This window comes from Schistocerca nitens, chromosome 8 (genome assembly GCF_023898315.1).
Source record: "Schistocerca nitens isolate TAMUIC-IGC-003100 chromosome 8, iqSchNite1.1, whole genome shotgun sequence".
Taxonomy (NCBI): Eukaryota; Metazoa; Arthropoda; class Insecta; order Orthoptera; family Acrididae; genus Schistocerca; species Schistocerca nitens.
The window spans coordinates 602,180,705-602,207,869 of record NC_064621.1 but is presented as its reverse complement, the minus strand read 5'-3'; the positions used below and the strand labels follow the sequence as shown (position 1 = coordinate 602,207,869).

General features: G+C 43.7%; 1 protein-coding gene across 2 annotated transcripts in view; it reads left to right on the top strand.

Annotated features, from left to right (window-relative positions):
- Positions 1-27,165, top strand: part of LOC126198426 (coiled-coil domain-containing protein 130 homolog) — a 109,104-nt gene that overhangs the window by 61,881 nt on the left and 20,058 nt on the right. Inside the window, exon 6 of one of the 2 annotated variants that reach the window (XM_049934733.1) lies at positions 14,502-15,452. The exons of the other annotated variant lie outside the window; for it this stretch is intronic. Within the exon in view, the coding sequence (XP_049790690.1) occupies positions 14,502-15,409 (908 nt within the window). The 3' untranslated portion in view covers positions 15,410-15,452. Of the gene's footprint in view, positions 1-14,501; positions 15,453-27,165 lie in introns of those variants that run through there. 2 annotated transcript variants of the gene reach the window in all.

Here is a 27,165-nt window from a genome sequence, read left to right as displayed (position 1 = left end):
CAGTCTTTCTGCACCCCTGACCACACAGCTTTAGCGGAGACTAGTTTGGCTGTTGTTCAGACTCCTGGGTGTGCTAAGTTATGCAGCATGCGAAAACTTTGTGACAGTATTGTTTCAGTATGTAGGGCCACTGCTTCCTTCTTGCAGCCTCACACCAAACATCATCTGGCCCATTTTGGGCTGGCATACACCAGAGCTGCAACACAGTTTGATGGTCATATCCAGCCTGAAATCTGGGTGCAGGTACTTATACAAATGAAATGACACCATCTCAGAGACTTTACTGGTCTCATACAGATACGATTTTATGTATATAGACTGAAGCAGCAAGTGCAAATTTGTACCAAGTTCGGGAATTGAACCTGGATCTCATGCTCACTAGCCAGGTGCACTAGCCACTACACCACCTTGGAGGGAGGCATGCCAGGGTAATCCGTGCAGTTGTGCAAACTGCTGTGCCAAGGTGGCTTAGTGGCTAGTGCACCTGCCTAGTGAGCTTGAGATCCAGGTTCAATTCCCGAACTTGGTACAAATTTTCACTCCCCACTTCAGTCTATATACATAAGATCATCGTGTTGTTCTAACACTATTTCTATCCAACAAATAGATTTTAAACTGGCACTATTCCGAGAGAGCAATCTGCAATCTGCAATCTGGTTGTGTTTACCTGCTATGTGCAGGACATGACTTGAGAACTGTGCAATGTACTCGACCTGCCTGCAGTGGTGCAGTGAGTTGAGATCAATGTCACACTGAAAAATGGCTGCCAACGGCTTGTAAAAATTGCAAAATGTCCCTTCGACCAATGGGCGGAAATCTTTAATTGCTAAGTAAACAGGAAGCAACTCACGATCAGTTGCACTCCATGTTGAGTGTTTTCGAGTCAGGTTCTTAGAGAAAAAGGCAAGTAGCTGCCAGTTGCCCTTGACTTTCTGTTGCAGAGTCACTCCCACAGCTGTTGGGCTCACATCTACCATAAGTGACAAGAGGGTGTGTTCAGTCTTGGGTGTTCTAGCAGAAGTGTATGTGCTAGATGTTTCCTTAAGTCTTGGAAAGCTGCCTTGGTATCCAGAGCCTACAGTACCTTACAGTTCCCTGTAGTATTCTTGCTGGCGAGTAATGTCGAGAGCAGCTCTTGGACAGCAGCTAAGTGAAGCAAGTGATGTCGATAATAGTTCAGCATGTCTAAGAATTTGCAAAGTCTCTTGTAAGTCGTGCGAAGAGGCATCTGTTATACTGCTTCAACCTGCTATGATAATGCTGACAGTCCTGCCGGGGAGACCAAGTATCCCATCATTTTAAACTTTTGCTTTTCCAGAACACACTTTCCTACTTTAATAATTACACCATATTCTTTTAAACAGCTGAAAATCTGCTGTGGTGTGCAGCATGCTTTTGTATTCTAGCAGATAATACAATAATACCATCCATGTAGCAAAAAACACGATGTTAATTCTCTAGGCACTTTGAGCATGAACCATTGCCAAGTTTGTGCGGTATTCCTAAGGCCGAATGACATGAAACTCATATAAGCTGAATGGTGTGATCACTGCTGTTTTTCTTAATTTCAGCTGGCGCCATGAGAATTTGTGATACACTTTGGTGCAGTCTGTAGCACTGAATATTTCTGCACTACTAATTGTGCTGTAAATAATCCATTACATTTGGTACAGAGTAGCAGTTTCAGATTGTGCATCTGTGAAGCATTCTATAATCTCCACATATCCTCCAGGAATTTTCTTTTTTACAAACCATGTAGACTGGGGAGGCCCACTGACTATCCGACCTGGTCACAATACCTGCTTCCAGCAGTTGATTGCACTCCGCTCATGCTCTGAGTAGCTTCTGTGGATGCAGACACTGTGGGTGGAATGCTGAGTATTGTGTGAGCATTTCCTGGTGGCACAGAAGGGTTTGGTGAGTGTCGGAAAATATAGAAGTAAATTATGAAAAAGTGGCTCCTCAGATATTGTTGACAGCATTTGAATCTTTATGACTCCCGGCTTTCTTCTTTTTTGAAGATGCATACTTCATTGTGGGCACAGAAACAAATCAGTATTCTTTGGCATGGATGATACGGTAGAGACATCACACGTCAATGAAGGTAAAGCAACAGGCACGTCACACTGCGTTTGACAGAACTCAGAAGACACAGTAGTCATTATCCATTCTGTGGGTACTGGTACTAATCAGTGGCTGACCAAGTCAGGCATAAGTTGATAACCATGTAAAAAGTCCACTCCGATTACGTGATCAGACACATCTGCAATCATAAAAGCCTATGTCGGTTGGAAGTTTGAACCCAAGTGTAGCATTCGACATTTTCACCTTAGGTAGTGATCCTGGAATCATTGGCCCCAATAATTATATATTGCATTGTTGCCATCGGTGTCACCAGCACCTCTTGGACAGATGCTGATTTTCAAACCCATATCAGTTCGAAATTTGTCCAATAACTGGTCCTGTATAACCAATCAGTGTGACGGGTTGACTGCTGCTAATGTGGTGTTTCCCCATCTTTTTTCCACTCTGTTGTCTGGGCACTTCTGTTGTTGCAATAGATGTTAGCACCCTGCTTTGAAATTTGAGTAATTGCAGGGTTGAGTGCATTGATGTGCTGAGTTTCCAAAATACGTATGGTACCAGCACCACCATTCCAGTGAGTCATGATACATGGCAGTTTTCTATTTTTCAAAGTACAACTTCATGGCTACTGTCAGTGTGCAGCATTTTCCCCCTCTTGTGATGCTAGTTGCTTCAAGATGGGTTCACTCAGTGTGTGGAGTTGGTGAGAAGTGTTTGTGCACATTGCGGGACTAGTAGTGCCAGCTTCCACCTCTCTGCCTGTTCCCATTTTCTTGCCTTGACTATTGCTGATATTTGCACAAGCAGAAACCTTACTTAACCTGCAATGTTGTCTGCCTTCTTTGCTAACACTTGCAATGCCATGTCTGTCTGTGTTGCAATGACAGCGAACATGGTGACTGGAAGTTTATGAAGCTATAACAAGTGTAAAGATTATTCAGGTAGGGCCTGCTAGTATACATAGATTTTTGAGCACTTGTGACCGAGTCTTAAGGCCCATGTTTTCATGCGTGAATATCTTTTGTAGTCACTGTTCTGGTTGTGTGTAGCACCATATGAAAGCTTGCTTTAGCGTAGTGTAACTTTGCTGTGACAACGTTTTGTTCATCAGGATAGAGGTCAGGAGCGGAGGGCATTGTACAATGAAAAGTAATGAAGTGGAATGGACCCAGTTTATTCCTGTAAAGATGATACATTGGTGCCTACGTAGGGCTGAGCAGCCCCAAGAGGGGTTGCCGTCTGCTCATCAGAGAGGCAGAGGCTAGAGAAGCGACTACTCGGGGCCGAGGCCTGAAGCTAAGAGAGCGCGGAGCTGTTTCCTAGCCGCCCTCGCCGCTCCCGGCCGCGTCCCCATGTGATCACACGATTAGTCTCTGATTGGAGGATTGATTCCGCCAACGCACCTTGCTAGTAGCGTACCCCCGTCAGCGCAACCAACCCGTGGGACTTGAGTCTGACCGAGGAGCACGTGGCAGGAATGTGCCGACCATGGTCTTCCGGCCAGCACCTTCCACCACAGTATGCCCAAGCCGGCTACGGCCGAACATTATGCATGGAAAATTTATTTAATGAAATTTTGCCGGCAATGATCCCTTTCGGGGGGGTCTCCTCCCTGCACATCCTTTCCCCTTCCGAAGAAGGCTCTCTGGATGAAAATGAACGAGCTTATTCTAATTGATTATTCCATTTAAAAAATATATGAACATTATGAAGGGTCCCAGGAATTAACATCCATAACATAGTGATATCAATATGTGCAAAAGTTACAAAGTGGCCTGAAGGAAGGCTCTTGAATAACAAACTTGTGAAGTTGGTGCGAAGGTAGTGGGGCGGCGCCATGCTGTGAGTGTGTGTTGGCGGTATCAGTGGTGGTGGGTAACCAGGCGATGATGAGGGGCACCGGAGCACAGCACACTGAAACACTCCACCCTCGTGGGGGTGAGAGAATGCTCCCAGGCCTAACAGTCACAAGGGGGTTTTTCCCCGTAATATTACTTTGAGTTCTTAAATCTAGGATTACAATGGTAATTGCCCAAGTGGGTGAACGAGAACATTACAAAATGACAAAAATTTAAAGAGAAAACAAAATGACTTACATGAGGGTTAAGACTCGACAGTTAAATTGTGATTCCATAGACTTTTCATAGAAATACAAATCCATTACAAAATTAGTTCATTGACCTGACACCTAGACTACAACTTAATTCTAAGGGGTGGGGTGGGGGGGGGGGGTTCATGCCTGATCGCATGCACCAAGGTTGGCAGGTAGTTTCAGGTGTGATATTCACCTTCAGGTTGTGGGGGTGGTACTACTTCTCGGAAGGAAGTGAAACATTTGCAAAACCCTCTTTTACAGAGTATCCAGGATACTATAATCAGAATCATTACAATGATGATTACCGAACCAGCGCTGGGTAATACAACGGTGGTTAATCGCTTGGTTTGGTGCCAATCAGCAATATGTGAGGCCACTCGGTCAAGAGCAACTTGGTTATGTTCCTGAGTAAGGAGATGATTGATCGATTGGAGTAGATCTGAATCATTGGTATTCGGTAAATTCTTTAGCTTGTCATGGTGATGGAGTTTAAAAGAGTGTTCAGGAACGTATAAGGTAAATGTGGGAATGGTGACATGAAAGGTGGAGTGCAATTGAGCTGATATCCTCATAGAAGCAGCGTATACGTCACATCTTGAACTATTATACACTAGGCCACTATTATTCAGTGTTACCCGGTACGATTCAGTCTCTAACATTGAACGGTGGCACTCCAGGGTGGTGGTGACTGTGGAACAGCGAACAGAAAACTGTTGCCAACAGGCTGAATTATTGGTTGGCGAAGTGAGACTAGAACACGAGGACATGGAGGTGTAGTAGTTTCAGCTCAAAACAGTGACATCTCGCACTCAGTAGTGTTAGTGTGTAAAATTAGCGTGGAGCATAAATAATGTGTTGTATGGAAGCAACTGGATAGTTCAGCGCGAGAGAGAGTGGCGTGAGTTTGTCGACCCCGACTAACTATTAAAAATTCTTGAGTCTGCCAAACAACATGGTGGTGAAGGGTAGCCCAAGAGACATGAAAAGTGTATATTTGATAGCACTCGTATTTGTAATTTGCGCACGTGATTGGCAACCTCATTCGCATCCGAATACCGTCCGAATTACGGGTAAGTCGGACCTCTAACTGCAGTCCGAGTTGAATGGCCGAGTGTAACATGTGCACGTGTAACTGTGCTGTGTGTATATTAAATAAAAGAATCTGCGTGGTCTTCACAATGTCCAATGTGATAGATTACGTAATCCCGAGCGAAGATGAGTCCACTCTTGGTTAAAGGATTGTTCAAGTGCACCATAGTGTCGTGTTAATCTGTCGGCTACAACTTGTATTTGTCGAGTTGTGGCTAACAGGTTATTCTCAAGATGTGTCAGGCGCACCTGTTGATGTACCAACACTTCGTGATTAACTTGTGTTTCCGAAAGCGCTTGCCGTGTGTCCAAATCACAGCGTTTTGCGTCTGTTTCATCAGGAGTCCCAAAGACAGATTTTAATAATGTACCTCCAACGGGCAACCAGGCTCGTTTGAAACGAGGCCGTGGTACTGCATCCCTAATACTGTTCAATAGACTTCGAAGGGTTGAAATAATTCTAGTCACTTCCCACAAAGATCGGAGAAACTCATGTTCCTTTGTCTGCGTCAAGAAGGTTTCATATTTTGACAATTGCTGAGCTGTATCATATAAAGCACGGTCTTCCTCTTCTAATAGTGTTAAGTTGACATCAGCTAACACAATAGCATAATGTGGAGTATGCACCAGATTATGATGACGTCCAAAAATCACGCCAGATGTGGAAGGGTAGACGTGAAATGGAGGCGCCTTAACGGCGACGACGACAACCATTGAGGTTAACATGCTTCCCATTGTAGATGATAAATTGACAGCCATTTGAACGGAGGTTGCTTTCAGCTTCCAATGTTGATAACGGTCGACTGCGAGAGAAAGTATTAGTGACCCTACAAGTAAAAATTTCCTGGCTTACTTTGATGAGTAATTCAGAGATGACAGAGGGGGTACAACGTTGTAGCAATAATTACCTGGCAAGTAACGACGATGGACCCGTTCAGTCACGCTTACTGATGAAGAAGGCCACGAAGTAGAATCACGGCAGGCAACCAACAGTTTGGTAGCCGTGGGGGTAGCAAGGCGGCAAGACAATGGTGTAATTCAACACTGAGTATCCGCTGATCAATCACGCGTCCGCAAAAAAGACGCTGAACGCGGAGGCAGTACTACGCAGCGCAGACTAAGCGTAACTCGCTGGAAAAATTTTTCAACCTGCTATGGGATGAAGGCCAAGTGTCGTTAATTAATTTGAGATTTTGTACGAAGAAAGTTTTTTTAAATGAATAAAATGAGAAGGAATCCTGTGATCGCGGTGTAAACCTGCACAGCCTAGGCACCTCCCACGCATTGGCCACTACGCAGGGGCACCCACCCCACTAAGGCTCGACACGGCGAGACAGGTGAAGTACTTCATAAATTTCAGAAGTAATATTGAGTGGTTTTTCAGCTGTAGAAAACCCGAATGAGGGTAGGACAACTCAAGTTAACTCAATAATCATAGGATCTTTACTTACAGAAGTGGTCAATAGAGAGATTAACTGTACTGAAGTCGGAAATGAATGTTAGCGAGAGCGAGTCTGTTGCTCGGGAATACAGAGGCTGGGCGTGAAGCAGTGGAGGCGGCGCAGCGCAGCTTTATCAGCACTGAGCCGGCAGAGTGCTGAGCTCAGATAACAGCGTCGGAGAGCGCTAGTGGCTCTGCATCTGAGACTAAGTGCAACTTAAAAGTAACAGTTTATTGCAAAGCAATAATAAACGAATAGCTGATGTCACAAAGACGTTTGATTCCATTTTAACAGAACAACTTAAGTGTTCAACAGGTAAATTGATTACGTTGTTGATTAAAAGAAACTGCTACTGAACATAACGTACATACGTACGTACTTCCCTTTCCCCTTCCGAAGAGTGGAGGGCATAAACGATAAAAGCCTTGTTCATGTACTTAGTATATGACAATAGAGGTCTGATAACATCAACAAGTTACACCAAGGTAGTGTGGATATGAACAGTGTGAGTGTGTTGTAAGTTGTTATTGGGCGTGTGTAAATGTGTGACTAATGGTAGCTGCAGTAGCGGCCGGTCTCTCGCGGCTACACGCCGTCTCACATAACCGCTGACGTGCCGGTGCCTACTCCGCACCTACGCGTGTGCTGCGAGCTCGCTAACAGCTCCAAACTGGTTTCTTAAAGACGGAATGTCTGGTGATGAGCAGGACCCATGCTGGGGTTAAGTTTTACAGAAGACACAGCATGTAAAGCAGAAGCCAAAGCGAGGATCCAAGCTACCAATCGATCATACTTTGGTCTCAGTCAACTTGCATCGTGTGGTCTCTTGAGGAATTTCAAACTCCAGCTGTATAAAACAATGTTTCAACCTGTCATACTGTATGGTTGTGAAACTTGGAGTGTCTGGAAAAAAGACTTGAACAATCTTCTTGTTTTTGAGTGGAAAGTTTTAAGGAAGATCTTTGGTCCAGTACAGGATGAGATCACTGGAGAATGGAGGATCAGACATAATTGTGAACTAGACGAAATGTACAATAGATCAAACATTCTAGGACTGATGAGAACCAAGCACCTTGTATGGGCAGGACATGTCAGTCAGATGGATAACTGCCGATGGCCTTTGAAAGCTATGGATTATACTCCCTGTGGAAGACGCCCACCAGGAAGACTAAAGAAGAGATTGAGGGATGGAATCCTTGAGGACTTATACAAAATTGTTGAGGCTTTCGTGGCCACTTGTTGACAAACTGCCTATTGGCTTCTGTCTCGGGTTCTTCGGCCGACGTTCATCTAATGATTTTTCTGACGTTTCGCCAGCACGAGTGGCTGGCATTGTCAAAGCTTCACCCTCCATTGCCGGTGGTGAACTGGAGCCGAGCTCGCGGGCGCAGACTATATGTACCTGGCGCGCCAACGTCCGAGGGCTTCTCCGCGGTCATTTCCGGTGCGGTTCTCCTCTTGCTACCTGCGACGGTCGTTCGCTGCAGTACGGGAAGCCAGGATCCGTTGACCTTAAGGCTTTCCTCTTTCTTGTTCAAACTGTTCGCGTGTTTTTGTATTTCTACAGCTTCTCTGAACAAGCGCGTGTGATAGTGGTTCTCTACAGCCAGAACTTCCGTGTCGGCGAATTTAATTACGTGGTCGGTCTCATTCAGTGCGTGTTCTGCCACGGCCGATTTCTCCACCTGCCCCAACCTGCAATGTCGCTTATGCTCCTTGATCCTGGTGTTAATGGATCGTCCAGTCATCCCGACATAAACTTTTCCGCATGTGCATGGTATGCGGTATATTGCCGACCTTGCAAGTGGGTCTCTTTTCTCCTTCGCCGATCTAAGACACTCTTTGATCTTCCTTGTCGGTTTGAAGATCGTCTTTACGCCATGTTTGCGCAATATACGGCCGATTCTGTCCGTCACTCTGGGAATGTATGGCAGAAAGGCCGTACCCGACATTTCTTTTTCTGGTTCCTTACTTCGCCGAGTGTTTGGCTCAGTTACACTTCTAATATAATTTGTGGAGTACCCATTGCTCCTCAGGACTGTTTCCAGGTGTTGCATTTCTCGTTTGAGGTGTTGCGGCTCACATATTCGTCCTGCTCTCGTTACGAGCGTACTAATCATGCCCCTTTTCTGGCTCGGGTGGTGGTTTGACAGTTTGTGCAGGTATCGGTCCGTGTGAGTCGGTTTTCGATACACGCTGTGTCCCAGGTTTTTGCCGTCCCTTGTGACCAGCACATCTAGAAATGGCAGTTTCTTGTCCTTTTCTACTTCCATGGTAAATGTTATGTTGGCATGGAGGCTGTTCAAGTGTCTTAGGAAGTCACCGAGCTGTTCTTCACCATGGCTCCACACCACGAAAGTATCATCGACGTACCTGTACCACACCTTAGGTTTGCAAGTCGCCGAGTCCAGTGCCTGTGCTTCGAATTGTTCCATGAAGAAGTTGGCCACCACTGGACTGAGAGGACTACCCATGGCGACGCCTTCCAGCTGTTCGTAGAAGTCGCCATTCCACGTGAAATAGCTCGTGGTGAGACATGCATGGAAGAGCTTTCTGATGTCTAGCGGGAAAATGGAACCGATGTGCTCCAGAGCGTCACTGAGTGGCAGTTTCGTAAATAACGAAACAACATCAAAGCTGACCAGGATGTCGTTTGGTGCAAGTTTCAGTTTCTTCAGCTTCTCAATGAAATGTCCTGAGTCCTTAATGTATGTGTCGGTCTTCCCCACGTGTGGTTGGAGCAGAGAGGCCAAGTGTTTTGCCAGCTTATATGTCGGTGATCCAGGAGCGCTAACGATCGGTCTCAGTGGAACGTTGTTCTTATGGATCTTGGGTAATCCATACAGCCGAGGTGGTAGGGCTTCTGTGTTGCGCAGGTTTCTCTGTATGTCCGCCGGCAGAGAAGACGCCTTGATCAATCGATTCGTATTCCGTGTGATACGTTGCGTCGGATCTGCGCTTAGTTTTCGGTACGTCGTCGGATCTAATAGGTCTCGAATCTTTTGCTCATAATCTTCGGTCTTCATTACGACGGTCGCATTCCCCTTATCGGCAGGCAGTACCAATATACTCTTGTCGGCGTTGAGATTCTTAATGGCTTGTACCTCTTCTTTCTTCAGGTTGCAAGCTGGCGGTTTTGCTCGGCGCAGTATCCTGGCTGTTTCCGTGCGTATTTCCTCTGCCCTTTCACAAGGAAGGGCACAAATGGCTGCTTCGGTGTTGGCAATGATGTCCTCCATAGGTATGGTTCTCGGGATGATAGCGAAATTCCCTCCTTTTTGAAGAACAGACACTTCCTCTTCGGTCAATTGTCGTTCAGTGAGGTTGACCACTGTGTGTGACATGTCGGGAGTCGCCTTGTCGGTCTGCTTCCGGCAACTTTCAAACTTTTTCTTCTGTCGCTCGGTGCAGCGCTCGAGTTCGTTCTGCATGCTTCTGTGAGTGATGCTGTCGATCTTGTCCCAGTCGTCTCGATGCATTCTGCTACTTAGTTGATAGAAAATGTCCAGAAGTTCCTGATCCGTTCTTGCCAAGTCTCTCCGTGTTGTATGTATTCGCTCACGAAGAAAAGCTCGTTCCATTCTGTCGTAGATACGATGTGCTTGGGCGGTGGTGAATAGGCGCTTGCATCTCAAGAACTTCGGTGTAGCACATTCATCTCGGCACCGTGACAGAAAGGCGAGAGAGGACATCAGTCGCGCTTTCCTCTTCCTGGAAACAGTCCTGAGGAGCAATGGGTACTCCACAAATTATATTAGAAGTGTAACTGAGCCAAACACTCGGCGAAGTAAGGAACCAGAAAAAGAAATGTCGGGTACGGCCTTTCTGCCATACATTCCCAGAGTGACGGACAGAATCGGCCGTATATTGCGCAAACATGGCGTAAAGACGATCTTCAAACCGACAAGGAAGATCAAAGAGTGTCTTAGATCGGCGAAGGAGAAAAGAGACCCACTTGCAAGGTCGGCAATATACCGCATACCATGCACATGCGGAAAAGTTTATGTCGGGATGACTGGACGATCCATTAACACCAGGATCAAGGAGCATAAGCGACATTGCAGGTTGGGGCAGGTGGAGAAATCGGCCGTGGCAGAACACGCACTGAATGAGACCGACCACGTAATAAAATTCGCCGACACGGAAGTTCTGGCTGTAGAGAACCACTATCACACGCGCTTGTTCAGAGAAGCTGTAGAAATACAAAAACACGCGAACAGTTTGAACAAGAAAGAGGAAAGCCTTAAGGTCAACGGATCCTGGCTTCCCGTACTGCAGCGAACGACCGTCGCAGGTAGCAAGAGGAGAACCGCACCGGAAATGACCGCGGAGAAGCCCTCGGACGTTGGCGCGCCAGGTACATATAGTCTGCGCCCGCGAGCTCGGCTCCAGTTCACCACCGGCAATGGAGGGTGAAGCTTTGACAATGCCAGCCACTCGTGCTGGCGAAACGTCAGAAAAATCATTAGATGAACGTCGGCCGAAGAACCCGAGACAGAAGCCAATAGGCACCTTGAGGACTTGCTGCATATTGGAATAGAGAATGATGGGCACCAGGAGGCACAAAACAAAACCCAGTGAAGGAGGAACCTTGTAGTAGTGTGCGGTCCTCTGGACCTGATCACCTAAAGTAAAGTAAAGTAAGTAAGTGCTTCTAAATCCAGATGTGAGACCATGATATTAAATCTATCAGTGTTATTGAACACCCGACACGTTGAAAGATGCATTCGATTTGCGTGAACCAAATCTGAGGTCGTCTCAACCAGAATATGGGAAGCTTAACATTTCAATTCCTTTGCACATACTCCCATCTTGTATATTTACACCTTATCATGCCATTTTTTGGTGAAATAAAAGTCACGGATGGTGATCCTAAGTCACACAGTAAGCATTCTTCCGTTCTGATTCCAGTTTTGGGTGCTTGCATCAATGGATCCATTTTTCCTGACTACATGTTTCAGTGTTTAAACTTTTCTTTCCTTTTCAGGGTCACCACTACAGGAACTCGAATTTATTTTCATTTTCACAATAAGTATTGCTCAGTATTCCATAGTAACTTTTTATGCAAGCATATGATGCAACAACAAACAGGAGATCAACAACTGCAAATAATGACAGTAACTATGCCGACAGTGGCAGAGATGCTTTTGCGATGGTTTTGCATACTTGTCACAGTGACGTGTATTTTGATATCAACACACCTTAATAATTTATAATATATTTTCATCTCCATATACTGTGTAGTTTGGGCATATACTTTCAATCAATGTGTGAGAAGCATGAAATTATCTTTGTTTCATGTGTAGTAAGTTTGGCCAAAATGAGTTTATTCAAATAATTTTAGTCTGTTGTGTGAAAATAATATAATTTCATAAATGTATAGGATGGAGATGATCATGGAAGATTCTTTTTGTTGTTCACCACACATTTATCTGACAATTTTCTTCTGAAGCTTCAGTACCTGAAATACATCAATAAACTATGTCATACCTAATTATATATTCAAAATAAGTATGATATGCTATTTTTCATGTTTTTGTGTCAGTACTATTTACACAGAAAATGTAAAACTGCTTAATCTAATTGCTAGGAATTCAACATGTATTTTTCAGCTTAAATTCTTGTCCAAATTGTATCCAGGTAATTCTGTTGCATCAATTTATTGAAAAGCTGATTGTTGTGATCTGTTTTAATGTTGTGGCATTTTAAATTTTTGATTTTGAACAGTGTTCAGTTTCAACCTATTTAACTGGAACTACTTTTCTAACATATTGAGAGTGTTCACAACAGAGCTCAAAATTCTGTCTGCATTGTTACTTTTGATTGATACAGAAGTACAATTTTCAAACAGAACTGACTTCATATTTACCAATAGATCACTTATGTAGAATGAAAACATGTTTGGCCCTAGAACGGAGTATTGAGACAGAACTTGTAATCCTGTACTCCATTTAAAACGACAATTGATTTAAAGTGGTAATTACCCATTGTCTTCTGTTCTGATTTGTAGATAAGCAAGACAGGGCTTATGGCTAACCGATTTGAAGGCCTTTGCAAGATCTCAGAAGATACCTGCAACATTATTCATACCATTTTTCGACAAAATTCTTTACAGCATTCCCAGTCCATTTTCCTTGTTGTTGAGAATAATATATTTTACAATAAAATAGTGAATAGTGGATTGCTGCTACTTTCTCCAACACGTAACATTATTGCACTCTTTGTGTCCCTTCATTTGTTTCACATGTCTTCCTTTGAACATTTCTTGAGTTTTTAATGTCTTCATATTTCAAAATATCGGGAAACCATACCTGTTCAAAAGATTGGTTGATTATTTGAGTTCATTGATATATTACTATGTCGTACACCGCTTTGTACTGTCCTAACTCACTCAACAGAATTTTTTGTTTTTGATTATAATATGGGGTGTTCAAAAAGTCTCTCCACAGTGCCATATGATTGTTAGCCGCATGTGCCATATGCCACATTGAATATACCGAAATGAAACTCAGTGAAATAAAAGTTATTAATTTATTGAATATTCATTTTTACTTACAGTTTTTCACATTAAATGTTGAAAGTGTCCCCCCTTTTGTTGAATACAATGCAGTCTCTTGCCAAGATCAGTATTTTTCAGTTCTTGCACGACTGTCTCTTTGTATGGGAAAAGTTCTAATTTTTTCCTAACAGCTGTGTGGGCCGTTCCGACATTAACATCAATTTCTTGAGCGAGTTTTTTTACTGACTTGTTTGGACTCGTGCACATTTTATCAGAAATATTGAGTAGTTTATCCTCAGACAAAACGCTAGGACGACCACTTCTCGGTCCATCTGTCACTGAACCTATACTTTGAAATTTGTTAATCAAATCTCACACAGTATCGCGATGTGGGAGTGTTGTCACCGAGAAAACTGAATTAAATGTTTGATGAACTGAAACTGTGTATTTACTGCCAGCTTTGAACACTTGTTCGACTAAAAACACATGCTCTTCAGTGGTTAGCATTTTAACAGTGACACGAACAAAACAAAGGAACTAAACTTAAATGTTCATGTCAACACGTAACAACACACACCAACAATACTACTGACCCTGGCTGAGATAAACGAAACAGTGTAATGTTGGGAGAGTCCACCTGAAGGGAAGTAACCCAGGCAGGCGAACAATCATACGGCACGCACAGCTAACAATCATATGGCACTGCGGAGAGACTTTTTGAACACCCCGTATAACATTTTTCAAAACCGTTACGAAAATTTTTTAAATTCAGTAAGATACTCAGCTTCTTAGTCAGTGCCATGCAGAAATAGTCAAAAAGTGGTGCATCATCCAGTTTATAATGACCTCTGTGCATGTTATTTTAATTTTGTGTGTTTGTGCATGCCTGTGTTTGTGCGTGTGTCTGGATGAATGATGCCTTTTGCCTCATATTTTCAAAAAGGATGTACGTGAAGAAAGTGTTCATTTATTTCAATTTTGCAAGCATTTAGAATTTTGTTCTGTAGTTTCCTGGTGATTTGTGTTTCATAATAATGTGCTTGTCTCTTCCATTGTTTGTTCCCACCCTCAGAATTAACCGCACACAAACTGGTTTATAATGCAGTTTGTAGTTACAGAGCTCATGACAATTTTATTGACATAATGTTCCCTTAGGAAATGTGTACAGTGCAGTATGATGCATTTACACGCACACTTGCCAAGGAATATACCTTTTATCTGAAATTACTCTTACAGGATTTAAAAAGGTATGTAATTGTTTTAAAATATTTTCATTATTTCCAAATTTTAGGTATTCTAGAACGTCAGTCGCAGTCTCGACAAGCCATCATAGAACGTCCTGTTCTCCCCAGCAGCAAGACTAATGATATGCGTGGCTTGATTAAGCCACTGAAGAGAACACATGGCAGTTGTGATACTAAAAAACACACTTCACAGATATTAGTAAAGAAGCGAGAGAAGGGAACCATCCCGCAGACTGTGACATTGCCTGAAGCAACTGTATTGACAGATAGGCACCTAACCAGAGAAGGTGAAACTGAATATAATCACACTGCTGAAACATGCAGTGTTTCTGAAACTGGTAAAACCACAAGTGAAGTAGATGTACAGGGACAGAAGGAAACTTTAGAGCTTATGGATGAAAATGACTGTCCATCTGTATTACCTGCAGACAGTGTTCAGCAATTTGATTCATGCATGAATACAAAAGTAGTGGCACCCTGCCCACAAGAAAATATTATGAATGTCAAACAAAACTTTATCTCAAATGTGCCTTCTACAGTTACTCATATTAGCTGTAGTAATCCTAGTTTGTCTGCTGATAAGGAAATGCAGGCAGTCACAGAGGCTTCTTCTGCAAAGCAAGAAGTTCTGAGAAGCAGCTGTAGTAAATCTCTTGTTTTAAATTTCACTTCTTCAGGAAAAACCTGGGTTAAGACTTTCACTTCCCCCATTTGTAGCTCTAATATTGAGACAAGTATATCCACATCACATGACAACAAATCTACATCATGTCATTTGAAAGGAACTGCGGGGTCTGTCAAGGAAATGGCTCCAGTGCTTGTGAATAGAAGCTCTTCATGTAATCCAGTGGCTGAACAGTCTTTCATCAATAAGAAAAGGCAGACAGTTTGCTTAGTAGATAGTGGATATCATGGCTCTACAAGCTCAGATAGCGATGATCATGTTAGTTCCTAATCAACATTTGTATCATTATATTAAATACAAAGAGTTATACACACTTTGAGATGTTACTGGTACCGAATTCCTTAAAGGATAAAGTGCCTGTGTCTTAAATGTAAAATATATGTATATTAAATTCTCGTAAAGTGTATATAAAATAGAGAAATTAAAGTCTGAGAATTTTTTTAAAACGCATGTACAAGTATTTTGCCTCATATGTGTTAATTCATTCTCACACCATGTTCCATAAATTCTGCCTGGAAGAAGATGCTTCAGTGATATAAGTCAAATTATGCATAAACTGTGGTAGGTGCTGCCACTACATGCTACTTCCATAATGAAAAAAGTTAAACACCAGCTACGACAGGTGATAATCTACTCACAATGATAACTATAATAATTACTTCTAGATTACTTTATTACATTTATGGTGATTATGCTCAGCTGCGATGTCTCACACGCCACAACTGTTCAAGGTATCACAGATGAACAGCAAGAAAGTCACAACCAAATGATGCACTATCTACTGGTACAGCTTTCTTTCAGGAATGCTAGTTCCAAAAGATTTACAGGAGAACTTCTGTGAAGTCTGGAACGCAGGAGATGAGGTTCTGACAGAAGTAAGGATGTGCTTTGGTAGCTCAGTCAGTAGAGCACATGCTCACAAGGTTAGAAGTTTGAGTCTTGGTCCGGCACACAGTTTTAATCTGCCAGGAAGTTTCATACTAGTATCAATATTGCTCCTTAAATGAAATCACAGTGGTCTCTGCTATCAGCATTGCAGAGCCCAGAGAGACCAATCCAGACAGATAAGGAAATATGACATTTTAGTTAATAGGGAAATTGTTGCACTGTCATAATGCTGGTATGAAAGGGTCACAGAGAGAATGTAGTTTTCTATTCTATTTTTGTGTAATTCACATTTATCAGGTCCTGATCTTTTAGATACTTGATAACAGAGATCAGTTTAGTCATATGTGCAAAGATGTCTCAACAGACAGTGTCCACCAAGAATTTCAACTCAGCAACTGTGTAAAATATTGATATTGAAGTGACACTGGAATGCTACTACACAGAGTGTAAGCGGCAGACATGCAACAAGTGCAATGAAAAAAATACATGTTTTGGCAGTCTTTACTCACAACCCATGTGTTAGCTCCACAGACATTGCAAGTACCTCTAGAATCGGCCAGTTAAGGCTCATCCACATTTCATGCACAAGCTATTCAAGAAATTTATGGTATGTTATTGTATTCACAATAAAGTTAACAGTTCAGTTTTTGCAGAAAATATTCCAACAACTTACCAAGCTACCTGACTATCTTGGTAGTCAAATGCTTAGCATTGCTGCTTTCAGTGTGGAAGTTCATGGTTTTTATTCCTGGTACCTCCTCAGATTTGTTTCTGATGTAGGGAGGTCCTACCAGCCTCATAAGGCCAAATGGAGAGCTGTTTGAATAAAGAAGCAGCAGCATCATCAGGATTCATCCACTGGCAATAACAGCTGGAGGAATTGGCAACATGGTGATCACATGTCCCATGATCATAGACAGCTCCTCATACTGCCTTGTAGGCAGCAACCAGCCAGTGACAACAAGCATGAGGCCTAATTCTTGAGTGTTGTTTCTGTTATCTCCTTCAACTGCAGCAAACAACGGTATTATCTTTGCTCACTGCATGGACCCAAATCAGACTTAGATGTGTTGTTAGTGTCATGCCTTTCTTGTAGTTTAGTTTGGCTCCAGTACATTGAAATGTCCGTTCTAGTTGTTTAGGTTGTCTGACACCCTTATGCTGACAGAATCAAGCAGGGAATGAAGAAAGATTAGAGTTTAATGTCCCATCAACAACAAGGTCATTTGAGGTGGAGCATAAGTTTAGATTATTTCAATGACAGGAAAGAAAATCAGCCATGCCTTTGCAAATGAACCATCCTGGCATTTGCCCAGAGTGATTTAGGAGAATCACAGAAAATCTAAATCGTGGTAGGATATGGGTTTAAATCACCATCCTTCCAAATTTAAGCTGACAGGATCCTTGAATTTGTTTTCCCAATAAACTGAAGCCACCAACACAATACTGAACTTGTTATATCTCATTTCGTGACCATACTCTTGGCATGCTTGGTGACAGCTGATTTGCTACACTCTTTCAGACAAGTGTGTGACTGTGTCCCTTACACCTCTTCTCAGCTGTTCTTTATTTGTCCCACATACCGGGTGACAGTTATTGAACTTACTTAAATAAAATCATCATAACTTCTGAACGGTTTGTGTCAGGGCGTTCAAACTGCACAGTTGGCCCCGGGGCATGATGGGAATTGTATGGTTTTGTTTAGCGACAAAGCTCACTGTCATTTGGACAGGTTCATCAATAAGCAAAGTTGGCGCATTTGGGGGACTAAGAATCCGCATTTCACGATCAAGAAGTCTCTTCACCCTCAACAGGTGACTCTGTGGTGTGCAGTGTCTAGTTATGGAATAATCGGTATGATATTCCTTGATGGCAAGGTGACTACTGAACAGTACATGAAGGTTGTAAAAGATTATTTCATCCCCATTGTCCAAAGTGACCCTGATTTCAACAAGATGTGGTTCCTGCAAGACGGAGCTTGATCCCATCGTAGCAGGAGAGTGTTTGATGTCCTGAAAGAGCACTTTGGAGACCGCATTCTGGCTCTGCAGTACTGAGAGGCCACTCGCATGGGCCTCGATTGGCCACTATATTTTCTATATCTGAACACATGTGACTCCTTTTTGTGGGGCTATATTAAAGACAAAGTGTACAGCAATAACCTCAAAATCATTGCTGAGCAGAAAACAGCCATTCAGTAGGTCATCGACAGCGTGGATTTTCCGACACTTTAGCAGGTCATGCAGAATTTTGCTATTCGTTTGCATCACATTATCGCCAGTGATAGCAGGCATATAGAACATGTCGCCACCTAAATCCGAATATCTGTAGTGATGTTTACATGTTGAATAATGTGTATGCATGCTGAACTAATTTATGTTCCTTTTTTTTCCACATAGTTCAATAATTGTCACCTTGTATGACATGTTTTTTGGCACATAAAGTCATAGACAAGTGATTTTCAGGAACTTTGAGCATCTTTAACATTTCGAAGGAGACCTTTTGAATCCCTCGCTGAAAACCCAAAATCTGTAATGGTTGTCACTCCAATCGTGGTGCACTGTCTCCCAGCCTTGGAAGGGATCAGGTAGTGCTCAGTTGTCTCCACATTGGATGTGGCACTTTGAAACATAGTTACTTCGACCAGTGAGAGGCCCATTGGAATGCAATGCAATATTTGTGGTGTGCCACTGACAGTACAATACATTTTAACATCTAATGTTTTATATGAAGACAAGAATAAAGTTCTTAGCTTATCAGATGACCTGCCCTCAATGTTAGGCAACAATACAAGACGGTTCATCCCTCCTTTTATCATTAAATCATTACAGGTTTTAGACAGTAAATACTTTGAGAGTTAATGGTGTGAGATCAGTTGATTTGTTTTTGCAGTTCCCTTCCAAATACAAATTAAACTTTATAACAGTTGCTTTGAGTACATTTAACACCTTTGTTTAAGGCACCTGTTCCATTAAATACATGATTAATGCTGCAAATCCCACCATTGCTTTTTCAAATCCAAACCTCTACCATAGTTTCCCCATTTCTCTGTTGCACCCATTTTTGTCTCCTCTTTGTTTACAGTGTTTCTTCCTTTCCTGTTGTCTGATTCAACAGCCACTTTGTCACTTGTGAATTCTCAGGTTTTCAAATGCTGTCCATCACCGGCAGGTGGAGTCCTGTTCCTTCAACCCTTTCCTCCATTATGTCGTTCAGGAAGCAGTGTACAGATGAAATGTTGTATTCTTACATTTGACTTTTACCTATATTGTTAGGTAGTGTGTTCTCATCCATTTATTTTCCAAACAATCTGCTGGCCAAAATTTTCTGACTTGCTTATTTAACCTTTTGTTGTGTTTGTGTACTTGTATTTTAACACCTCAGTTTAAAGCTATGATTATATTAGTCATGGCAGGATTTGTTAGCTTAAGGTGGTTGTGTGAATTTCATTGAGACAAGGAGATAACGAGCCTGGTGTCGGTGTTTGCATTTTAAATATTTCAACTTTGTCACAGACAATGCCGATTAGAGTGCTAAGAACCTTACTGATGAGAGCCCTACACAAACAAACTAGTGATTACAACTATCATCAGAGGCAGAAAGTTTGCCAGTTTCCACAATTATGTTCCACTCATGAAACATCTGCAGCGGTTGGTTGGATGGATGGTTGATCGGGAGGGGGGGGGACACAAACAGTGAGGTCATCAGTCCCATGATCTAAGCTGGCAGTAACCAAGAGAGAAACAGCACAGTCCAGTCAAGGGGAAGGGAAAACAGGCAAAAAAAGAGGTAAAAGGAGCAGCAGATAAGAGGAAAAAAAAGGAAGGGGGGGGGGGGTGATGGTGCCCCAGAAACACTGTACACATTGTGGCACCAGCTCTGCCACCAACCCTTTCTGAATCTCCACATCATACCGTGATCACAACACAACAGGGGCAACACCAGGAGAAGAAGACACAAGAAGAGGGGAGATGAAACATCACAAAAAAAAGGGCAAAAGTAAGGAAAAAATGGAAAGGAGAGCCCAGCTGCTGTGGAGGCAAGGTCAATGTTAACTGAGGGTCTCCAAATCCTGAAGGAAATTCAAGGACTTAAATCTGGCACAACAAACCACTTTCACAAAGAAACCCAAAGACAGATGTAACCATGCGATCATCAAGAAATAATAATAATAAAATATCTAGTGCAAAGGGCCAAAAGGCAGGAGCAATCTAGCAAAATATGGATCACTGTGAGAGGGGCCCCACAAGTATGAACAGGGGGGCAGCTCATTGAAGAGTAAAAAACCATGGGTCAGCCTAGTATGGCTGACAAAGATGGAAGAGGATGGTAGATTCCCATTGGGAGAGGCAGAGCGAAGAATGCCATGTGGTGGAAATCTCCTCAATTATACGAAGTTTGTTAGACGGGGAAGTACCCTCCCAATAGTTGGCTCACAACTGAGTGAAAAGTGATTTGACGTAAAGTGACAAATCCGGCCCCTTAGGTGTCACGGGAAATGCCGGACGATCGGCAAGTTCATTACCCTGGATACGTACGTGACTCGGAGCACAAAAGAAATCAACAAAACAAACAGCATTGCCAAGATCAGTGAGAAGGTCATGGATGGGAAAACACTGAGTAATACCCTGGAGGCCACCCACTGAGTCTGTACATAATAGAGTTGGTCGAGGAAGGATCATTTAACAAAGCAGAGGGCTCGATAGATGCCATCAGTGCCACAGTAAAGACCCTACACGTGGCAGGCAAGAGATGGTGTTCTGTGCCAATGGAAGACGTGAAGGCATATCCCACAAGATCAGCTATCGGTTTAAGAAACAGTGGCATCCTGAAACACCCCATAAGAGCCTTCTGAACAAACAGTGGAACATCATTGCACCAATGGAGGTTTTCAAACCCGAGAAGAAGAGATCCAATTGAATCCAGGACCGAGGAACTAACCAATGGGGAGTGTTTGGGAGGGAACAAGAGGAAGACGACAAGGAGAGGAGACGGAAATGGCGGCAGAGAGGAGCAGAGAAGAATCTAATTGGTAAACCCAACTGAGGATGGGCAGTGGGCGGGCGATGGCCTAAAGGTGCAAAAAGAATAGAATAGGAGGGATGAGCAGGGGAAGAGCAGATAGTGATGGCATAGGAAACCAGGAATTGGGACCGCTGAACTGAAACGTGAGGGATCACAGCATCCACCAGAAAACTATCAACATGGCTAGAGCAAAAGGCACCGGTGGTTAAACGGGTACCATGTTGGAGAACTCGGTCCACAAGGAGCAGCATGGAAGGGCCAGCTGATCCATAAACTTGACAACCATACTCCACATGAGACAGAACTAATGCCCAATAAAGGCAGAGAAGGCTCAAACAATCCGCTTTGGTGTGAAGACTTTTAAAAGTAATAAGACTGGTGGAGGATGGGTGCCACTTAAGATTTTGTAAGGCATGACAATGATCACAGATGACAGTGGCAATGGCTGTGCTGCACCACGGAACTGGCTGCTGGTGAACAGAGCCCATCAAGTGGGTACAGCAATGTCGGCAGCATGGATTATCTTATCGGACACATCTGGGCACATCATGTACAACTTCATCAATACAACCCAACAAATAAGGTGCAGACACAACCTTTGAAGTATATAAAAGTGTTGTGGATTGGCAAGACAGCCAACCCACTAGGAGGAAGCCGAAAGGCACGCGTTTAAGCTCACGCAGGCTGGCGTGAGGTCTGGAACAGGACAAGGAATTGAGACTAGCAAAAAACGTATGTAGCTTCTGGAATACTTAACTTTAATCCATAATTGGTGAACATCGCTCTTGACGGTACATGTTTTACAGCATCAATAGTAACTGGTAATGGCGCCTTACTAGGTCGTAGCAAATGACGTAGCTGAAGGCTATGCTAACTATCGTCTCGGCAAATGAGAGCATAATTTGTCAGTGAACCATCGCTAGCAAAGTCGGCTGTACAACTGGGGCGAGTGCTAGGAAGTCTCTCTAGACCTGCCGTGTGGCGGCGCTCGGTCTGCGATCACTGATAGTGGCGACACGTGGGTCCGACGTATACTAACGGACCGCGGCCGATTTAAAGGCTACCACCTAGCAAGTGTGGTGTCTGGCGGTGACACCACAAAAAGCAAATCAGCATGGTGGAAAGCCCAGCTGGGTAACCTGGTCACCGGGATGTGGGATAGAGACGAGAGAATCAACAGGAAGGGGTCACTGTCGCAAAGATCATCATGTGGCGACCAGTGTAAGGAAGGAAGATGGGGAGCTGAAGTGAGCGAAAGATCAATGACAGAGGAAGTGCCATATGTAACATTAAGAAGGCACAGGTCGTAGTCTGCAAGAAACTGGTCAATGAGGAGTCTCTGACTAGATAAGAAAGCACTGCCCAACAAAGGGGTGATGGGCATAAAATCTCCAAGGAGCTGGAAGGTAAGGGGAGAGTTGCTGCAGGAGGGTAGGTGGTGTAGGTGGCCTGTCAGGAGGGAGACAGAGATTGCAAACTGTGACCACAGAATCCAAGTGGACCCAGACAGCAATTGCTTCCAACATGGTATGAAGAGGAATCGATGTACTAACAAGGTCCATACAGACCAATGTGCAAATGCTTGGTGAGTGAGCATCAGTAACATAAATGAGATTCTTGGAGAATGACACAAGCTGCTGAGTAGAAGGCAATTCTGGAAGGTGACAGTAGTACCCATTACAGTTCCTCTGAATAAGCACAAAGTGGGTATCCAAATGGGAGGCGAGTGGGCTGGGGCCAGTCACACCACCAGGTTACCAACAAGGACAGGATGGTATTCGCAAATGAGAAGTCAGGTTGCGAGGGAAGAGATGGCACCTCTGAGGGTGAGAGGGGCTTGTCCTGGGACTTATGTTTCTTTTCCTTCTCCTCCTCCTTCTTCTTCTCCTCCTCCTCCTCCTCTTTCAGAGGCTGAGGAGGGCAGTGCACAGAAGGAGAGCAAGTTTTTGCAAGATTCGGAACTGGGAGAGAACAGGTGACCTTGGGGCACATCCCATGGTCAAGTTGTGTATCAGGCCTCCAGCCTGAGAGAGACCACAGGGAGGGGTCCCAGGAGAGATCCCCTCCACCAGCAGGTGCCAAAAAAGGGGGACACCTCTCCAGCTGGGGAGGGGGAGTGGCAGCTGGAAGAGAGGGTGTGGGAACCACATGGGAAGGGGGGGGGGGGGGAAGGGGGTGCAACTGGAGAAGGAAGAGGAGGGGGAACGGACATTAAAGAGGCAAAAGTGGAAGTCATCAACACAGGGTGAAGTCTGTCATATTTCTGATGAGCCTCAGTGAAAGATAAACAATCGTGGGACTTATACTCCTGTGTCTTCTTTTCCTTCTTATAAGCCAGGCCTCTGGTGAGCAGGGATAGTGACGGTCATGACAGTTAACAGACATGGGAAATGGAACACAGGAGCTCCCCTCATGGAGTGGGTGTACACATGTGCTACGTAGAGGGTCAGCCATGCAGCAGGAAGATGTGCCCGAAATGCGTGCTCCGAAAACATCTCATGGGTAGTGGGACATACACTGATAACGAATCACCTTGGCTTTCTCCAGGAGGGCATCTCCCTCAAATGCCAAAATAAAGGCGCTGGTATCGGTGCGATTGTTCTTACGAATTTTCTGAAACAAGACAAAATTCCCTGTAATTCCACATTGGTCCAGAGTTCCTCATCAGTTTGAAATATGTGGTCCGATGAAAAATGACTCCCTGAACCATATTCAAAGACTGGTAAGGAGTAATGGACACCAGAACACTGGGCAGATGATCACAAGCACAAAGAGCTGCAGATTCGGCAGCATAAGAAGTTTTGATCAACAGTGAACCCGACCTCATCTTACTGAGACACTCCACTTCTCCAAACTTGTCTTTGATACTTTCTCCAACAAAATAATGGCCTTGTGGCTGTGAGTGTGTCCACATCTGTCCTAGTACAGACCAAGTAGTGGAGAAAGTGTTTCACCCGAAGCCAGTGAGCCTGGCCCTCTTCCCGGTGTGTAGCCAGGAAAGGGAAGGCCACAGGGTCATACAAAGCAGCATTCTTCCTTCCCAGGCTCCATTTCCTTCCCCGTGCCCCTCACTCCCTGTCCTCACTCCTTCCCCTCTGCCCTCTCCATCCCCTCCCTTGCTGTTGTTATGTTGACCTGGCTATCCACCTGATTTCCCGTATTCCTAGTGATTTTGTTCCTTTTCCTTTTTCTATTTCATCCATACTTTTTATCCTTTTGGTCCACCTTTGGAGTTTGACCTCCTTTCTAAATTTTCTACCTGTGATGTGAGCCATTTGGAGAACAACTCCCTCCCTAGCGTCTGTGGCGTGAATAACTCTCCCCCCTTCATTCCCCTCATCCTTGCGCGCTGTAGCCCCCTCTGCCCCGCTAGTTCTCCAGCACTGAACTCATCAAGTTCCGTAACTCTTGACCGAGCGAGGTGGCGCAGTGGTTAGACACTGGACTCGCATTCGGGAGGACGACGGTTCAATCCCTCGTCCGGCCATCCTGATTTAGGTTTTCCGTGATTTCCCTAAATCACTCCAGGCAAATACCAGGATGGTTCCTTTCAAAGGGCACGGCCGACTTCCTTCCCCATCCTTCCGTAATCCGATGGGACCGATGACCTCGCTGTCTGGTCTCCTTCCCCAAACCAACCAACCAATCAACCCTAACCCTTGACATCAATATCTGCATAATTACAGTCTTGCAAACTTACTTTGCTCCATTCCTGCTTAATCTCCGGTATTACTACTAAAGGCCCCTTTGAAAGTCCTCATCACTGGATGCAACTCATCTTTCCACTAATCACCCGCATTAAATTCCAAAACAGTCAATCTTTAGTACTAACCATCTTGTCCTTTATTTATACATTGCCTCCACCAACTACAACTCCCAATAGTTCCTATATCTGTTTATGAGGGTGGTTTGAAAAATTCTTGGAACGGAATAGAAAAAAAGTATTTACATCACTGAAACTTTTATTTTATTTTTCAATGTAGTCTCATTATAGATTAATGCACTTAGTCCAGCGATGTTCCAGTGCCTTGAATCCATCTCGAAAATGAGTTTCCTCCAAGCCTGCAAAATAGTTGTCAACTCCGGCTATCAGTTCTTTATTTGAAGTGAATCTTCGTCCACCAAGAAAAACTTTCAGTTTTGGAAAGAGATTGAAGTCTGACAGAGCCATATCTGGTGAATAAGGCAGATGTGGCAATAATTCATACCTTAGTTCATGTAATTTTGACATGCACGTGCGCATTGTCTTAATGGATGATGACTTTCTTCCTTGCTAAACCTGGCCTTCTTTTCACATATCTTGTGTTGCAATTTGTCCAGGAGGTTAGCATAGTTTTCTCCAGTAACTGTTTGCCCATTGGGGAGATAATCTACAAACAGAATCCCCTTTGTATCATGATGCCATGACCTTCCCCACTGAAGAAATTGTCTTTGCTTTTTTTGTGGCAGATAATCAGCATGTTTCCACTGCTTTGACTGCTGTTTTGTCTCTGGGGTATAGTAGTGCACCTAAGTTTCATCTGCGGTCACGAAAAATCTTATTCGTTTCACCTAAAATGAGCCAAACATTGTTCCAATATGTCCATTCTCATGCAGTTTTGGTCCAGTGTCAAGAGTCACGGCATCCATCTCACAGATGATTTTTTTCATTTCTAATTCTTTAGTTAAAATGTGATATACCCTTTCAGATGACATCTGGAAAGTGTGAGCAATTTCACGCACTTTCAATCAGTGATCCTCCATGACCATTTTGTGCACTTTTGCAATGATTTCTGGAATAGTGACATATCTTGGCCGACCACTGTGTGGATCATCATCTAAGCTCTCCCAACCAAATTTAAATTCATTTGTCCACTTGGCAACAATTGAAAATGAAGGAGCAGAGACCCCCAGTGTATTCTGGAAATCAGCATGACTATCCTTTGCTTTCATACCTTTCTTCACAAAGTACTTAATCACTGCTCGAATCTCGATGTGTTTCCATCTTCACAAATCACTAAAAGGTAACAACAACAGAGCCACATCACCGCCGCAGCTCTCTTCAAGAGCACTGACGTGGCATGTGTTTACAGGCAACAGTCCAATGAATATCACGTGAACAGCTCATTGTGCTAGCGCTGACCTCTCGTGGTGATTCCGAGAACTTTTCAAACCACCCTCATAAAATCCTTCATGTGGGTCTGTGAGTGTACTCAGTATAACAGGTGGATTCCTTGCAACTTGTGGTCTGAGTAATCTGCCCCTTCTCTCCAACCTTTCCAAGAGAATTCCTCTTCCTCCCTTGGGAAGTACAAGTTTCGAAAGTTAGAAATAGGTTTTAAGTATTTCTATTAGCACTACTTGGAATTTCACTTTGTAAGATAACTGATGGCCTGCACTGATGTTCTCCATTTCATATGCAAATATGTTTGTGGGCAAATTAACATACACATTCATCTTTAATTTCCAATTTAGGAAGCACCTTAGACTACATTATCTAATAAAAATAGAATAATTATGAAAAGGATAGATTGCTGCTTACTGTAACAATGAGACTTTGAGTTGCAGACAGGCAGATGAAAAGACTGCTACACACTGAGCTTTCAGCCAAAGCCTTCTTCAGAAAAGAAAGGAAAACACAGTCACATTCACTCAAGCAGGCACCCCTCATGCACACTTGTCTGATATCTCCAGCCTATGACTGTTCCATTGAATGACAACAGCAGTCCAGAGTGAGGGTGGAGGGGGTTGTACAGCAGGAGCATGCAAAGGCTAGAAGACAGCAGGACAGGGCTGCCAGGAACATGTCGTGAGGCTGTAAGAAGTGTGCGCGCTTGGGGAGGGAGGGGGGGGGGGAGCAAAACAATGGAGAGGTGCAGAGAGGTGAAAAAGAGTGGTGGGGTGTGATGGCAGAGATAAGAGCATAGTGAGGGTGAGGAGACGTGAACTAGGAGGAGGTGACAAGACATAAGGGATGGAAATTGCCAATACTTAACACCATCTCTCCCAATGACCCTACAACTCCAAACCAACTACTTCATTCCTAATAGACCTTATAACTTTATCTTAACACACAAGTACTTCTCCTTTCAGGGGAAGGTATACAAACAAATCTGTGTCACAGCCACGGTCAT